At 33.8% G+C, this 18018-nt stretch overlaps 3 protein-coding genes across 3 annotated transcripts; 2 read left to right on the top strand and 1 right to left on the bottom strand.

The window, feature by feature from the left end:
* Positions 1-824: 824 nt before the first annotated feature.
* Positions 825-4191, bottom strand: LOC128179599 (uncharacterized). Its single transcript, XM_052847062.1, has 3 exons — positions 4055-4191; positions 2914-3035; positions 825-2615 (listed from the first exon to the last, which is right to left on the bottom strand). Exon 3 carries the CDS (start codon positions 2572-2574, stop codon positions 907-909), a length of 1668 nt encoding a protein of 555 aa, XP_052703022.1. The 5' UTR covers positions 2575-2615; positions 2914-3035; positions 4055-4191; the 3' UTR covers positions 825-906.
* On the top strand, positions 4138-16094 carry LOC128180614 (exportin-7-B-like). Its single transcript, XM_052848744.1, has 9 exons — positions 4138-4153; positions 4824-4961; positions 5411-5491; positions 10622-10676; positions 10900-11059; positions 12900-13038; positions 14666-14689; positions 15572-15726; positions 16041-16094. Exons 1-9 carry the CDS (start codon positions 4138-4140, stop codon positions 16092-16094), a joined length of 822 nt encoding a protein of 273 aa, XP_052704704.1.
* LOC128179603 (exportin-7-like) lies at positions 16009-17432 on the top strand. The gene is made up of 3 exons (XM_052847068.1): positions 16009-16139; positions 16554-16681; positions 16984-17432. The coding sequence occupies exons 1-3, from the start codon at positions 16098-16100 to the stop codon at positions 17090-17092; spliced, it is 279 nt and encodes a 92-aa protein (XP_052703028.1). The 5' UTR covers positions 16009-16097; the 3' UTR covers positions 17093-17432.
* The last annotated feature ends 586 nt before the right edge of the window (positions 17433-18018 follow it).

Consider the following 18018-nt stretch of genomic DNA (forward strand, 5'->3'; position numbering starts at 1 on the left):
ATAGACACAGTAAGGCAGCAGTACTTTAATATTTATCTTGTTTTAAAATTCCTGCCAGTGCCTTTTGTCAGTAACAAAGGTTGTTGCATACCTGGTATATATTTATATTGAGAGGGTATACATGTACCATGACATTTAAGGGGTCTGTGCAGAGAGAGAGAGAGAGAGAGAGAGAGAGAGAGAGAGAGAGAGAGAGAGAGAGAGAGAGAGATGGCATTTTTGATCATATGGATTAAATGCCACTTTAAAAAAGTAACTGTTGATATGAATTAAAACATAATTTCTCTGGCAAAAATTTTATTATAAAAACTCAAAATTCATTCAAAACATCATCATGTAAATATACTACTTGTTTAATTAAAATTTTCAGTAGCGACCGATGAGTTCAGCAAAAGAAAACTCAGAGAGAAAACAACTAGGCCCTGAATCTTTTGGATGTAAATTTTCTGAAATTTGAACATTCATCAAAGAAAACATGGCTGTTAGAAAATGACACATGACTATTCCTAATCTTAAGACTTAAATGTAAGTAATGATAATAAGCAGATACAGTTTGAATTCTACTTGGGTTAATATACCTGAACCACTCCTCTTTATAAGTAATGGGCTGATGTCCCTTTGTGGCCTCGCTCCATTGCTGGTAAAGAATTGAGTGCTACACGCCCATTAACCTTCGTTACATGTATTTAAACATGTAACAACAAGTTTGTTGATAACCACATTTGACGCATTGATATAGACCTTAACATTTTTCATGTTAAAAAAACAAAGTTTGTTGACATGTTATAGATAAACTGTCATCTTATATAATTTAATAATAAATAGACACAGCCAATCATAGATCTGGTTAAATTGTTTACATGTTACACGTTGTTTGTTTATATCTAATTTTTGCAGCTAATTGATTTACATGTAATATTGGATTTTCTTCACTTTACCTGTGAAAAGTTCAGTCACAAAAAGGTTGTCTCTGGTGTCCACACACAAACACCATGGACCCCGTAAATGACAGTAAATGTAGCGGAGGAACTGTCCGTCCTGATCCAGGATGTGGATACGGTTGTTGGTACAGTCTGCTGTCAGGATCCGACCCTGGCTGTCTGTTGTGATGCCGCGTGGATTAAATGATCCCTTGGTAGTAGAGGGAGGACCAGTGTAGGTAAACCGGAGTTTCTTGGCCTGATTGACCACCACTACTGCACGGGCGTAACAGTCTGAAACACAGATATCTAAATTTCTGTTCTCACTGATGTATTTAGTGCCACCAGATGAATAAAGAGGTTGTCCTTTGTCATCGTACTGAATACTTTGTTTCTTTGTGGAGCCAGAGTAAGACACAACTTTTGATTGTTTATCATCATCACTGTCCATGACAACCAGGAGGTCACCAGAGGAGGTACTACAGACACAGATAGGTTTCCACCCCTGTAGTCTGATTACTGCCTGTATCTGTGTATTCTTCACTATGTTCACAGTTCTATCAAAGTAATCAGTATAAACTAGATCCCCACTCCTTGTCACTGCTATATCCTCTGGCTGATTCCCTGACTTTGTTTGGATGGATTTCACTGCTTTTCCCTGCAGGTTGAAGAGTTTCGTCATGCTGCCACCACCACATGTCCACACTTCTTCATCATTCAGACACGTCACGCCGTATAGAGGTTTATACCCTGTGTCTATAGCTGTGGTAACCCGGGGATCATCCATCAATGACCGGTCTGGGGGAGAGGACTCGGCTCCCTGGGTCGGCATGCTGTAGTCTTGTTCCTCTGTTGTAAAAGATAATGCTGACAGAGAACCAAACTGTTTGATAAGCTGATCTGTGTGAATTTTCTGAGGCCTAAAGTTTGATAAGGACACTTTGAGTTTTGGAGGCAATTTTCTGAATTCAGCGTTCCTGGATTTGTACTCAGAGACAAAGCAAACATCTTTGGAGTTCAGTAACTTCTTCAGTTCAGCAATAGTCTGTGTGATTTCAGAAATGGTGCGTGTGATTTCATCTTCCTGTTTGTTTAGGACGACCAGGTGTTTGGATTCCATTTCCTCTACGTTAGATTTCAGGTTTCTGATCATGGCGTTTATTTCTCTGTGCCAGACTTCTCCTTGGTTGTCAATTGCTGTTATCAATTTCTGGGAGTTTTTATTAAGATCAGATTTCTGCACTGGGATGTTGGATGCAATCTCTTTGTATTTAGGATAAATAGATTTCTCCAATTCTTGCAAATCTTTTTGCAGTTTTTCCGTTTTGCTTTCAAAGGTTTTAAGAATGTCAACTTGTATATGTCCTAAATGTTTTTTAGAAGATTTACATTGTGCACAAATAAGAATGTCACATTGTTCACAGTGGAGTTCACATTGTTTGGTGGGGTGTTTCCTACACTTGGGATAGTTCAGGGTGGTTAAATATTGTTTAAGAGACATCACTTTATGAACTTTAGAGGAATCAGAGAAATGGGTCTCTACACAGTCTTTACACAGATGTATATGACAAACTTCACAGTACATGGGGCCCACAGAGTCCTGACACAGGGTGCAGCGTACAACATCCTGGGCGCTGTTACAGGGCCCGTCCATAGTCAGCTGACCTTTTCTTTATTTTCTATAGGGATATTAATCTGACGAGAATAATTTGGAACATGTAAATCCATGTTACATGGAACATGCAAATATGTGTACACATGATGACAAAATTACATAGAATTACATGTATATTAATAATGCATTTGAACAAATTTAGGCAGTACACACATGTGTGTTGAGTATTTAAATGTAAAATATCAAATCATAAACATAATCTATAACATGCTATTTTTTGTTTCAATGTGGAATTTACTGGTTTTTAACTTAAATGTTTACATTCAGTAAAATGACTATGGAAATTTCAAAACATTTTTAGTAAGTTGAAGAACTTACTCAAGTCAAATCCAGGTAAACTACCAAACGTCACAATCCAACATGGCGGGTTCTGGGTGTTTTACTTTGTTCCTGGACCCCCAGCTGCCCATGGAATGGTTGCAACATTTTCTGTCCACAATCTATATGTAGATGACAAATTAATGTTCTTTGTCAACAAGTAAACATAATATACTGGCAGTTCATTCCCAGCTATTGAATTTTTGATAAAGCCCAACCCATTATTCTAAAACTATTTATATGTGTAATGCTCCCCCCCCCCCATTAAAAAATAAAGTTGTATAGAAAGTGGGATACTTAGAATGCATCACATGCATGTCTGATGGTCTTTGTTCATTTTTCTGTATCATCTTTGATTTTCATTTAAAAAGAACTGCGAACGCTAAAGCCCGCTTCCCGCCTACATTTTACATCCAAATATTTCAGAGTTTCTGTCAGATATTCAAAAAGTAAGTTTTCTATTCAAAAGTATAATCAAATCCTAATCAATTTATATCAATACAAAATTTGTAATAAAACTATTTATTCTTAAACGAAAGTTTTGCTAACGCAGGGTCTAAAATAATTTCATTGAAATCGGTCTCTATGAGTGAGGAAAATTTTAATTAGCGGCCAATATGTGCATAAAAAATTACTAATAACATATTTACGATATGTATTAAAGTAAAATTTCATTTTAATTCATATCTGTTACTTAGTTTTCGAAAATTAACAAAGCAAAATTCTTTTTTTGGAATGTATTTCGGTCTGTAGACATATGTTCCCCCCCGTGAAACAACAAACCCTTTGGTAAAAATATACTAAATAACAATAATAAAACCCCTCAAAAGGAATTTTTGTTTCACGGGGGGGGGGGAGATGTTTTAAAAAACATTTCCGTTTTCCGTTATTTTCTATTATGAAATGAGCTATTTTAACCCAAAATACAAAGTTATCTCGCTTTGTTTGACCAAATCATTTATATTTAATGAAAATATACATAAATGTTTACATTATTATAAAAAAGTAACTTTAATTAGACAACTTTCAAAAAATGACTTTTAGTTAGGCGGCTAGACAATGCTATCGTTCGCAGTCCTTTGTTATAATCATAAATTTATTGAAAAGATACATGTATTACAGTTGATGTAAAAAATCATACTTGCATGTAAAAAGGCTGCCAGAAGGTATTATAGACCAACTTCCACAATGTTTAAAACTGAAGAAAAACTTCAAAAATCCAACATGGCGGGTCGCAGGTGTTAATTGTTCCTGGTCCTCCTACCTGTACAGGATCACGTGATTCAGACTTAAAGATTCAGATTCGTGTCAGGTACACACCCGTAATATGACAAATAAGGACAGATAAATCAGATATCTGAGTACTCTTACCTTTAACCTCACACAGATATGTGAGTGTTTATATAGATTGTTCTAGTTCATAGGTATGGCAATGGCTTTTTCACTACTGCATTTGTTATATTCAATGTAAAGTGGTCATAAAACGGCATGGCCAATCCAATATAATTTAGTCGAATCTAGGTCAAACATTGTTAGGAAATTTAAACAGAAAACAACTTCTTTATTTGATAAAAACATATTAGATATGTTTACAGTATTAAATTACCAAGGTATATTTACACAATAAAATGCTTTTTTGGTGATTCATGTGGGATATGAAGGTGGCGACATTGCAGAAAAAATACATAACCCCGTATTGTCATCAATACATGTTCATACATATATACATGCATTAACATAAAAAAAATATTCTTGTTACTCTTTGATATAATAGAATCATTGAAAGGTTGATAAAGATGATTCTTCTGTAAATCAGAGTTTTAAATCTTGGTTAAATTCTGTTTGTAAATTAAAACTTTACTTCTCAGTTTTTATTATCAAATGATTAAACCATGATTTATGTTTTTCAGCACGGCTTGATCTTCTTGATCTCTCAATTACTCTGCGATTGACCCACAACTCTCTGACTTTTGACTTTATCGGCACCCCCACAGATGAAACAGCTGATGACCTGTATACAGTTCAGATACCCAGAAGCTGGCTGTCAGGTAAACAAACAAACAAACAAACACTCCTGTTGTCACGTAAACATACTCTTTTGGTGTAAGGTGAACAAACACTTCTTCTTCATGTAAACAAAGACTTTTGTTGATCAAATTACTTAAGCTCAAGTCTATTTATTGATTCTATTAAAATCATTGTATTTTGTATATTATCAATTTTAAAATGAAAAAATAAAAATGATATACAGGTAAAAATATAAGCATTTTTCACAGTTCTTTAGATGGTTACGGCTAAAACTTTTAACTGCCTTTTCATAAAATTATTTTATCTGTTTATACCAACATTTACAAGTGTTTTAAATTTATAGATTTTCATTTTGTACTGGAATTGAATGGCTGCTTGAAAGACAAGAGTTTTGAGAGAAATGCATCTATAAAATAACTAAATATGCCTCAACATATTGATAGTAATACTGACAACTCTTTGATTTCAGCTTTCCTGGACTTTGCTTTTCTTTACAATGGAGCTAATCTTCAGCCTCTACTCCAGTTTACACCCTTCACTCTCATCCATAGTAAAATTTCCTTACGAACTCTGAACTTGTTACAGACCCTGAAACGTGCTACTACACCAGTTGCACGGTTCGGTTCGTTACGCTTTTTGAACGGTACTTTTCGCTTTGTGAACGGTACGATTCGTTTTGTGAACGGTACGGTTAGCTTTGTGAACGGTACGGTAAGCTTTGTGAACGGAACGGTTCGCTTCTTGCACGGTACGCTTTGCTAAAAATAGCTGCACGCTTCGTGAGCAGTTAGTGCGCTTTATTAATGAGGTAGGCGTGGCCTGAACGCTTTGATTTTTCTCGATATAATTTCGTTTAGTTTTTACCCGATCTACTTCAGCAAGGTGGTAATTATCTCATATGATAATGAAATTTTTGGTTTATTTATATGATATTTTACAAACGTATTTCAATCTATTTAAAACCAGAACTTCCATCCGTTCCCTGTTTTTAATACGTTTTGTGAAACGTGTACTCAGTGACAACCGGGAAGCGGGGGTAATTTTTATTTTGATTAGTCTGTTATCTTAGTATTTAATTCTAGATGAATGTAATCATTAAGATAGATAAAAGGAACTGTTTGACTTTAATCCGATATATTTTTGTTCATTCAGCAAGCTGTTGATAATTTTACATAGCATCTTAAGTTTTTATTTCTATACAATCATGTACTTGAATTGAAGTCATTAAATATTTCTAATCCATTTAAAATTGCTATAAAAAATTGACCCGACTTTATTCCGATATTTCTTAATTTTCCTTTATCGTTGTCTTGTTTCTCGGCTTGTTGTTATTTTTTCAAGCATCTTTCTTTTTCTTTATTCAAATTCGATTGATCATTCTTTATTGCGAACTACATGTACTGTACATAGTAATATTGCCGATCAAATTCCCTTAGTGAATAGACGATGTAAAAATACACGCAGTTAATGACAAGATAAACAATGAATTTCAGATAAGAAATCTTGAAATCAACTGTTATATTGTTTTTGAGCAATGACACGAATTTTTATTCATTTTTAAAAAATTGATTCTACGATTTTCTGCACTTGTGCGTATACACAGATCATGTAACCCGTCATCGCTTCTCCTATCTAAACTAAGCTCGCGTGTATAGTCAAAATATGACTATTAGTTTTTATTTTTCCGTTAAACTATACATGTACATGTAGCATATTACTTACGATATGTACGCAACTGGATATACACAAGTCAATACTGTGGTTTCATCAATATTTGTTGAATACCAATTTTCATGGATTTCGTTGTTTAGTTGATCCACAAAATTAAAAATGTTCAATGAAGCGCAATTTTTATTAACATTTTGTATTGATAGGTTCATTGGCCTCGAATTTACGTATACTTGAAACTGTGATTTTCACTTTATCCACGAAAATTGATGCCCTTTAATATTAATGAAACCACAGTAGCTTTTAATGGCGATATTTATCATTCTGTTGAACAAGTGTCCGCTCTTCACTGTATGCATGCGATTTAGCTGACGATTTACAGATGCTGACTTACCTGTTTGTATTTTATTTACCTTTTTACACAAAGACTTATAGAAAACAGGTCACGGAAAAATATCCGGTAATCAACAAATGAATGTTTAAAGTGATTAATATATTATGAACTTATCTAGTAACAAATATAATACGAGAACGAGGGAAAAAGACTCTGATCGCCAGTACATGAGTTATTTAATCATGAAGTCGGAAGGAAATTATTGTTGAATAATTTCAAATAGGAACACTCTTTTTAATAGGGATTTAAGAAAACATAAAACAAAAAAGTTTTCATTCGATTATTTTCTTCTAGCCATACAGGAGGAGCCAAGTAGCACGCGGCACATGGCGTGATCTGTACTGTTATACTTAAACTGATTGACAGGCGAAGCAGGTGAAGTCCTGAGATAAAATCCCGCTCAAATGACCAACTATAGAAACCTAAAGCGAAATAATATACTAGTAGTTCTTTAAACTTTAATTTAAATGATATAATCAACACAAATTTCTCTCTCTCTCTCTCTCTCTCTCTCTCTCTCTCTCTCTCTCTCTCTGAAAGTGTATGTAATTGTGTGCAAACAATTTGGAATTATTAGATTTTTATTGGTATGAATTTTATTTATTTTAGACTCATGGTTTTCGCAATGATTTCAACACAATGATTAAAAGTTTGTACAGTAGACGATGTATTCAGATTGATCTCGACGGTTAAAATTTTGACGCTAATTCACATCACACATATTAGATTGAAATTAATTCAAAAAGAGCTGTGTTTGTGCTTATATCTACTTGCAAAATGATAAAATCCCATTCAACTATTTACAATATAATTAATCAGTTTTTTGGTACATTAATGTTCCCGGTAAATGATATTTTATTGCAAGTTAATATTTGTGAAAATCCCGCATGTATTGAGTCGCTGAATTGTTCTACGGGTTCACGCGCCGATAGTCTTCCATATCTACAGTTCTTTTGTTTTTTTAGAGATTAAGAAAAGTCACGAAACAAACAAAGTAGAAGTAAGGTATATTCAGACTTACACACGACAGGTTGTAATGAGTTACCAAACAGGTGTCCGTGGAAAGGTGTGAATACCGGCATCTCGTGTACACCTATTTAAGCGTCCAAATATACAGAGTTAGTTGTAAAGTACAATAACTGCCAAAAAAAATTAGACAGTGACACCTGTTGTGTATAGAACCCAAGATGAAAGACTATGTTGTGTTTCTGATCAGCTTCTGTACACGTGTATCGCACGAGTGGTTTTTGTTCATGTGAAATCACGACGCCATTGCCAGTTAAGCGGGAAATACAGTTGATAGTTATTTTATGAAATGTGTGTACTTTTTTCGTTCGATGCTTGCATTTAATTTACTAAGACTTTGCACATTTATTTTTCTATGATATATCATATAAGAGTGATTTTTTGTTTATTTATTGCTACATAAATAGCTGAAGTACAAATAACTCGAGTCACTGGTGATCTGTGGTTGTTATTTACTACAGCACTTCCACATATATTTAAAAACATGATCTGAAATGTTTTCTTTTCTCATTTTTAATTGGTTTAAAGTTTAGCTGTAGATTAATTAACAAATCAAAAGGTCCGCGTAACTTAAGTCGGCATTTTTTTTTAATTTGAAAGGGATATAAAATTATATATTGTAATGTGTCAACCCTTGTTTAGCCAAAATGTATTTATTTCTAAACATACGCTATTTTTTAACGTCTTAGGTAACGAGATAGCATAACCACGAGTTGTGTGAACATTAATAGTTAACAATGTTTAAGCAATCGGCGATGCAAGTTTTGAGATGATTACGGTCTTAGAAACGAAATTAAATTAAAATATTTTGTAACTGTTTTAATTAGAATTACAGTTTTAAATCTTAGTATATGTTTTCTTATCCCGCATTAAAAAAGCTAGCAAAATGTTGAACTTAACTGGTCAGCGATAATCTCCGTCCGTATTCATCGAAAGACATTAGGTTAATAAGCCGTATATGGAAGTTGTACGGTACGGTACGCTTTTTTGTCCGTCTGCTGGCGGGTCTTGCGTAAATTATCTTGCACGCTTTTTGCACGGTATGGTTCGTTTTGTGAACGGTACGGTTCGTTTTTTGAACGGTACGGTTGTTTCTTGCACGGAACGCTACGATTCGTTTTAGAGGTGTAGTAGCACGTTTCAGGGTCTGTATTACTTGTTTCAAGCATTTCCTGTTAGTGAGCGTTTTAGTTTTAGGTAAATGCATTTATTGAGATTAATTGTTTTACATATATTAAGAACATCAGATATAAATTTTTTGACAAAAGTACATGTAGATATGATAGTACTTGAAAAAACATACCCAGTTAGGTATTGCATGCTCCATACTAATATCCCAAATTGTTAAAAAGAAAAATGTGTCAAATGCGTCAGTGAGACGATCATTGTTTAACAATACGGAGCGTGCCAAATTTCTCAACAAGCTGGTGATTGGTGTCTGCAACATTCTAGAAAATCCACAGGTATGGAGCATTATAGTCCAGAACTGTTGTTTATACGATTTAATGAATCTGAAGCACAGTGGTGCATCAACCACACTGGTCTACTTCTTTTACTGAAATATATATGTGCGATCACGAGATTTTGTGGGGAAATTTTTCTGTCTAAGAAAAAAAATACATGTACTTTGTGTTTGTTATTTTGGTTTGTTATTTGTGGGATCAAAAAGAATGAAAAGAAAAATTAATGATAGTACATGTATTTTTATTACTTATATTTTGGAGCTAGGGGAAGGAATTGGTACTGAGTGACATTCCCCAACAATGCCACGAAATATATATTTAAATGAATTAAAACTGAAGAAATATCCAATATTTTATTGATTTTGAAAATAAACTGAAATAAATGTGTAATTGGAAATTTGAAAAGATTAAGGCTTGAAATGCAAATTCCATGTATTGTTGCAGGTTTTGTCTGATCCGAGTAACTACCATGATTTTATCGCCTGTTAACAAGGCTGAAAACATATTAACAGCTGGGAGAGTTAGTCAAGGTCACAAATTATCCGGACCTGATCAAACAGATTGTGGGAGTTTGCTGTGACCAGTAGTCTGAGGGTAAGAAGTTTTTGGATTGAAAAGGAAGAATTGTGCTTTTTTGCAGTGGTGGACAGGTACAAATACCTCCTTTTTAAAACAGAAATTAGTATTTTTAACTGTAATATATTATAATATGAAGTTGGACAAGATGAAATGGCATTGCTAAGTCTAGATAACCACACAGCCAATTAGCAAATGGGAACTCGAACCAGCAACATTTGTACTGAAGGCTAATCGCAGATTAAAGATGTTTGTAAATGTGTTATGTAAATATGTAATGAACATTGATGATATTGTATTAGAAATTTATTAAGGTACAGAGGTCAGCAAAGTGATTGACAGCCACAGTGAGGGCCATTTTATGTAAATACCATTATGTATTAAATAAACATTCACATTATATGACCTTTTGACCTCTATTATTATTTACATGGAATTAAATGATTTTGCTCCCTACTAAGTTCCTAGAGGAAAATATGATTGCAAATGTAAATATAACATTATATGTTGATTTGATTTAAGTTTATAAGATTTGCACTCTCAATTTTTTCAGGGTCAAGAATATTAACAATAGGAGAAGTTCCAAAGGATCAAGTCTATACTATGAAATATCCTTTACACTATTATGATTGTTCATAGATAAATTATATTTTTCAGGTGGCTGGGCTTTATATAAAATGACAAACTTGAACAGTTTAAAGAGATATTATAGATCTTTCAGCTTTTATTTGGAATTAATTGGCTGCTAGGTGAAATATTATGAAGATATAACACGAAAGCTATGTTTTAATGTTGTAAAACGAGAGTAAAAGTTTCCTTAACCTGTCCTACATTGAAAGGAATCTCGGTGTGTTTCTCCATGTTGAAGGCGGCCCTCTGTGGGAACTATGTGAACTTTGGAGTGTTCCGTCTGTATGGAGATAACGCGCTGGACAAGGCGTTTGGAATGTTTGTCAAGCTCCTGTTGTCTGTGTCCCAGAGAGACCTGATGGTTAGTGATGTGTCGGGATTTATTATAGTATAATTACATGGAATTATAAGAGTAAAAGAAAGGGAAGTAGGGATTTATTCTACTATAATTACATGGAATTATAAGAGTAATGGGGAGGGAAGTAGGGATTTATTCTTCTATAATTACATGCAATTATAAGAGTAATGGTTAGTGATGTGTCGGGATTTATTCTACTATAATTACATGGAATTATAAGAGTAATGGGAAGGGAAGTAGGGATTTATTCTACTATAATTACATGGAATTATAAGAGTAATGGGAAGGGAAGTAGAGATTTATTCTACTACAATTACATGGAATTATGAGAGTAATAGAAAGGGAAGTAGGGATTTATTCTACTATAATTACATGGAATTATAAGAGTAATGGGAAGGGAAGTAGGGATTTATTCTACTATAATTACATGGAATTATAAGAGTAATGGGAAGGGAAGTAGAGATTTATTCTACTACAATTACATGGAATTATGAGAGTAATGGGAAGGGAAGTAGGGATTTATTCTACTATAATTACATGGAATTATAAGAGTAATGGGAAGGGAAGTAGAGATTTATTCTACTACAATTACATGAAATTATAAGAGTAATGGGAAGGGAAGTAGGGATTTATTCTACTACAATTACATGGAATTATGAGAGTAATGGGAAGGGAAGTAGGGATTTATTCTACTATAATTACATGGAATTATAAGAGTAATGGGAAGGGAAGAAGGGATGTATTCTACTATAATTACATGGAATTATAAGAGTAATGGGAAGGGAAGTAGGGATTTATTCTACTACAATTACATGGAATTATGAGAGTAATGGGAAGGGAAGTAGGGATTTATTCTACTATAATTACATGGAATTATAAGAGTAATGGTTAGTGTTGTGTAGGGATTTATTCTACTATAATTACATGGAATTATAAGAGTAATGGGAAGGGAAGAAGGGATGTATTCTACTATAATTACATGGAATTATAAGAGTAATGGGAAGGGAAGTAGGGATTTATTCTACTATAATTACATGGAATTATAAGAGTAATGGGAAGGGAAGTAGGGATTTATTCTACTATAGTTACATGGAATTATAAGAGTAATGGGAAAGGAAGTAGGGATTTATTCTACTATAATTACATGGAATTATAAGAGTAATGGGAAGGGAAGTAGGGATTTATTCTACTATAATTACATGGAATTATAAGAGTAATGGGAAGGGAAGTAGGGATTTATTCTACTATAATTACATGGAATTATAAGAGTAATGGGGAGGGAAGTAGGGATGTATTCTACCTCAATTACATGGAATTATAAGAGTAATGGGAAGGGAAGTAGGGATTCATTCTACTATAATTACATGGAATTATGAGAGTAATGGGTAGGGAAGTAGGGATTTATTCTACTATAATTACATGGAATTATAAGAGTAATGGGGAGGGAAGTAGGGATTTATTCTACTACAATTACATGGAATTATAAGAGTAATGGGAAGGGAAGTAGGGATTCATTCTACTATAATTACATGCAATTATAAGAGGAATCAATAGGAAAGTAGGAATTAAATCTGAAAATCTAAAAAATAATTTCAACAGATGACAAAAAATGCATTAAACAAGGGGAAGCAATTTATAGAAGTTTTGATAAATGGTTTGATCGAGCTCTGTAAGGTTAAACAGCATACCATTATTCACTTAATTGTTTTGTTAAGAGACTGTATGAATAAGAAAAATACACGATGTATATTCATAAATACATGTAATTGAAGAGAAGTTTGGGGGTGAGTAATGATTGTAATTTGTAGTCCATTAATGTTGAGTACCTCTGTTACTTCCACAGGACTACCCCAAGCTGAGCCAGAACTTCTATAGTTTGCTGGAGTGCCTGGCCAACGATCACATGGCTTTCATCAGTAGCTTAGAACCCCAAGTCTTTCTCTACATCCTGGCCACCATATCTGAGGGTCTCACAGCTCTAGGTAATAATCAAACACTCTGCAATACTTCATGTACTTGGATGGTGTTTATTTTTATTTATTTGTATACATGTGAGTCATTTTTAATGGGATGGGTGATTAGGGGCTAAGTTCTTCTGGTAGATTTGTTAATTATCTGTCTTTGTTTAAGGGTAACTGTTCCTCCGAAAAATTATTATGTCCCATGGATAGAAATAATCATCCATGGGATTCAGTCAGTCAATTTCATCTTTAGTGCATTCAGTTATTTATGAATTTTACAAGTTCATTCATTTGGCATATTAGAAATAGAAACACGTCGTTTTGATATGCTGGTATGTATCTGTAAAACTAAGAGGGGGAGAACAGTGTATATAAAAACAGGAATAAAGAGTTTGTTCCTGTTTTAACAGCATACAAATGGAGCTCTATCCAAGGTAAGATGTCAAACTGCTCGGGGATGTGGAATTTATTTTTTAAAGATCAAAATGTCATGCTATGGTTTATTCTATATTTGATGCTGTCTAAAATATGTGTTTATATGTAGCTTGATAAGAATCTCTAGTTTCATTTAAGTCATCTCAAAACTATAGCCCTTGTTGAAAGGTGAAATGGTACTGCTTGGGTTAGTCTCATCTCTTTGTGTTTTAAATAAACACACTATTATACATGTACTTTCGTGAGTGTTGTTCATAATTGTAATCTTATGAAATTTTATTCGTGTCTTTCACTTTAGATTTCAGTGTTTTTTACCTCTTAGAATTTGATTTCTTACGACTTCCTAAGTTGCTCAAGCACACGTATCTTAGAGTTTTAGGAAGGACATATTTTTATTGATCATATTGATATCTTTTTGTTACTTTGCTTATATTTTGATTTTGACTATACAAGAAAAAGTTCTAAGGTTCGATGTTTCGTAAGGTTAAACAGCATACCATTATTCACTTAATTGTTTTATTAAGAGACTGTATGAATAAGAAAAATACACGATGTATATTCATAAATACATGTAATTGAAGAGAAGTTTGGGGTTGAGTAATGATTGTAATTTGTAGTCCATTAATGTTGAGTACCTCTGTTACTTTCACAGGACTACCCCAAGCTGAGCCAGAACTTCTATAGTTTGCTGGAGTGCCTGGCCAACGATCACATGGCTTTCATCAGTAGCTTAGAACCCCAAGTCTTTCTCTACATCCTGGCCACCATATCTTAGGGTCTCACAGCTTTAGGTAATAATCAAACACTCTGTATTACTTCATGTACTTGGATGGTGTTTATTTTTATTTATTTGTATGTGAGTCATTCTATGGCCAGATCTTAAAATTAAGAAGAATGTTCATTTTTAATGGGATGGGTGATTAGGGGCTAAGTTCTTCTGGTAGATTTGTTAATTATCTGTCTTTGTTTAAGGGTAACTGTTCCTCTGAAAAATTATTATGTCCCATGGATAAAAATAATCATCCATGGGATTCAGTCAGTCAATTTCATCTTTAGTGCATTCAGTTATTTATGAATTTTACAAGTTCATTCATTTGGCATATTAGAAATAGAAACACGTCGTTTTGATATGCTGGTATGTATCTGTAAAACTAAGAGGGGGAGAACAGTGTATATAAAAACAGGAATAAAGAGTTTGTTCCTGTTTTAACAGCATACAAATGGAGCTCTATCCAAGGTAAGATGTCAAACTGCTCGGGGATGTGGAATTTATTTTTTAAAGATCAAAATGTCATGCTATGGTTTATTCTATATTTGATGCTGTCTAAAATATGTGTTTATATGTAGCTTAATAAGAATCTCTAGTTTCATTTAAGTCATCTCAAAACTATATTCCTTGTTGAAAGGTGAAATGGTACTGCTTGGGTTAGTCTCATCTCTTTGTGTTTTAAATAAACACACTATTATACATGTACTTTCGTGAGTGTTGTTCATAATTGTAATCTTATGAAATTTTATTCGTGTCTTTCACTTTAGATTTCAGTGTTTTTTACCTCTTAGAATTTGATTTCTTACGACTTCCTAAGTTTCTCAAGCACACGTATCTTACAGTTTTAGGAAGGACATATTTTTATTGATCATATTGATATCTTTTTGTTACTTTGCTTATATTTTGATTTTGACTATACAAGAAAAAGTTCTAAGATTCATATCTTATGTATAATTATCTATTATTCTTTTATGATTACTGTATAAGGGTTATTTTTGCTACGAGTAATTTTCACCCTTCTACTTTTGTAAACAGTTTCGCCCCATCTTGAATTCGCCGAGATACAGTAACTGTTGTGTTTCAAGAGAGATAATTGAAGACATTTGAATTCGCTAAGTCTTAAATTCACCCACTGGCAACGAGAGGGAAAGGGGTGAAAATAAAACGGGGGCGAGTATTTCTGTGTATTGCAGTAGTTATTGGTGTTTAATGAATTTGATGAAGTTTCCATTGGTATCCCTTGCCCTTGGACTAAATAAAATCCTCTTGAACTTCTGAATTCTAGGAAATTTACAAAAACTATCTGCCTGTCATTTTGAATGAATGTAAGTGTGTGTCTCTCTTTGACAGATACCATGGTTTGTACCGGATGCTGTGCCACGCTGGATACAGTCATCACCTATCTGTTCAAGAACCTTACAATCAAAAAGAAGAAACAAAATCACATGCAGCAAAACGAGGCTTTTTTTCGAATCCTAGAACTTCACCCAGAAATCCTTCAGCAAGTAAATACTCCTTTTTGATATGCTCTTTGGCCGTAGATAAATGCTTCTTCAGACTATTGTAAACCAACTATTCTTTACGACTACTATGCTTTGCGATCTAATGGAGGTGAACTAGTTAGTAGCAACCAATTTTCATAATCAAGGTGTAGATTATCTAGAAAATAAAATACCAGAGACAGTTGAGGTTTTGCGAACCTTGAGATTTCTTCTACAGGGATAAAAGTTGGTTGATATTATATTTAAAGAATGAAATGTTTACTGACGCCATTTTGACATAATTGCTTAGTAATTAATACTGTCATGCTTTATTACAGATGCTTTCTACAGTACTCAACATTATCATGTTTGAGGACTGTCGGAACCAATAGTCCATGTCAAGGCCTTTACTGGGTCTTATTCTACTTAACGAGGAGGTAGGACATTTTTATTTTATAACTTGCATATAAAAAATCAAGGATATGTTGTTCTGTTTCCCTAATAGCGTTCCAAGTAAGTCTTTGTCCGTTTGAACTATTGGTTAGAGAGCTGCAGGTCCATGAAGCTATTGATGTTGGAAAATGGGGAAGTCTTTGAAAAAAGCTCTAGATTTAATATCCATTGCCTCATGAATAATATTTACTGTACAAGTGGTTATTTATGTGTGCAGGAAATTTACACTAGTTATGCGGTAAGCTTAGAACTGCAAAATATCCCTGTGCCTATGATTAAAAATTACCAGATTAAATAACCACTTTTACATCATGAGATAGAAAATGTCTTTGATTAAATTCAATTATTTATTAAATTGGTCATTTGTTGTTAAGGTTTGAATGAATGTGTGTTTTCAGTATTTTAACAAGTTGCGGGACAGCATCATAGCCAGCCAGCCCCCAGACAAACAGCAGGCCATGGTCCAGTGCTTTGAGAACCTGATGAGTGGAATCGAGAGGTCCCTACACACAAAGAATAGAGACAAGTAAAGGGTGTTGAGAGAGAGAGAGAGAGAGGGAGAGAGAGAACCTGGTGAGTGGAGAGAGAAAGACAGAGAGAGAGATTTAAATAATGGATGACATTACTTTCACAATCTTTCACAAGCTGAATTTTGGAGTAAAAATCATAAAAAATTCATAGGGTTTACTATCCAAAGGAAATTAATTCTTTGTAAAGAACGTTTGCAAAAAATCAATATAGTCTAAGTACAGGTATTCATCATAAGCTGATACTTCTTTTTAAGCGTTTGTTATATAAAATTTATTTTTTGGTTTGTTCACCCTTTAGATTCACACAGAACCTGTCGCTGTTTAGGAGAGATGTGGACGACTCGATGAAGGCGGCCAACGGACAGAGTCCAACCCACTGTACACAGTTCATGGACATGATGAACTAGTACACAGCAGGCTGTGTGTCATGTGACCTCATCATGTGATACAGTGAGCCAATCAGACATGTGTTCACATTGACATTCCTTATCATGTCTGAAACAGGCTGCGATTGGGGCATTAGGAGACAATGTGATTGGTTTTGTGGATTTTCAACTTTCAAAGGTGGTGAAATTGGTGCATTGGTCTGCTATCCCTTCTTTTTATATGGATGAGGAACGAGGGTGTTTGGAATGGATGTGACTTAGGTGTATGGAATCAATTAAAGTGCTAATGGTAATAGACTAGGATCTGTGGCTGTGTAGGAGTGTGTATATCAGTGCCAACTGTTCATTGTTATGGGTTTTATTATTCAATGTTATAGTGCCATATGTGTGGTACTAATGCACCCCATGGTGTGGAATAAAAATTTAAACAAATGCCACTGCTCTTGCTTATATTTATCATGATCATATCTCATAATATATATCAGTAACTCTCGTGGCTTACGTAATATAATGAAGATTGAAGGATGCTTTAAGGTTTTACTGGACATTCTGAAATATCTGAATGGCTGAATTTTAATCATATTTTAATATAATTGTCACCTTTAATTTTTTTTAATGTTTTACAATTCAACATAAAACAATTGGGGGGAGGGGTGGTTTCAATAATAAAAAGATTAAATGAACTTTGTTTCAAGTATATTATGATAGACAGTACATTACACTATGAAGCCCTATTGTGTTAAAGATCAAACTATAAAATAATTGCTACATGAATTATTTAATTGAACTGCAAGCAAGTTAAATTTTCAGAATATTTCTTTAAATTAATGGGAAGAAGGCCATTTTTATAATTTAATGTGTAAGTTTCAACCTTTTTGCTCAACAAATGGTTGTAGACATCTTGGCTAGCCAAGGGTTAACCGTTTACATCTACAACGTTACAGAGG

This window comes from Crassostrea angulata, chromosome 4 (genome assembly GCF_025612915.1).
Source record: "Crassostrea angulata isolate pt1a10 chromosome 4, ASM2561291v2, whole genome shotgun sequence".
NCBI lineage: Eukaryota > Metazoa > Mollusca > Bivalvia > Ostreida > Ostreidae > Magallana > Magallana angulata.

What these genes read in the sequence shown, in the direction of transcription:
- LOC128179599 (XM_052847062.1), bottom strand. Translation starts at nt 2,574, where the DNA reads ATGGACGGGCCCTGTAACAGCGCCCAGGATGTTGTACGCTGCACCCTG.
- LOC128180614 (XM_052848744.1), top strand. An exon ending in TGTCCCAGAGAGACCTGATG is followed by an intron (nt 11,060 to 12,899) that starts GTTAGTGATGTG and finishes TTACTTCCACAG; the next exon opens with GACTACCCCAAGCTGAGCCA. An exon ending in CAAATGGAGCTCTATCCAAG is followed by an intron (nt 14,690 to 15,571) that starts GTAAGATGTCAA and finishes TCTCTTTGACAG; the next exon opens with ATACCATGGTTTGTACCGGA.
- LOC128179603 (XM_052847068.1), top strand. Translation starts at nt 16,098, where the DNA reads ATGTCAAGGCCTTTACTGGGTCTTATTCTACTTAACGAGGAG. An exon ending in TTATTCTACTTAACGAGGAG is followed by an intron (nt 16,140 to 16,553) that starts GTAGGACATTTT and finishes GTGTGTTTTCAG; the next exon opens with TATTTTAACAAGTTGCGGGA. An exon ending in CACACAAAGAATAGAGACAA is followed by an intron (nt 16,682 to 16,983) that starts GTAAAGGGTGTT and finishes TTCACCCTTTAG; the next exon opens with ATTCACACAGAACCTGTCGC.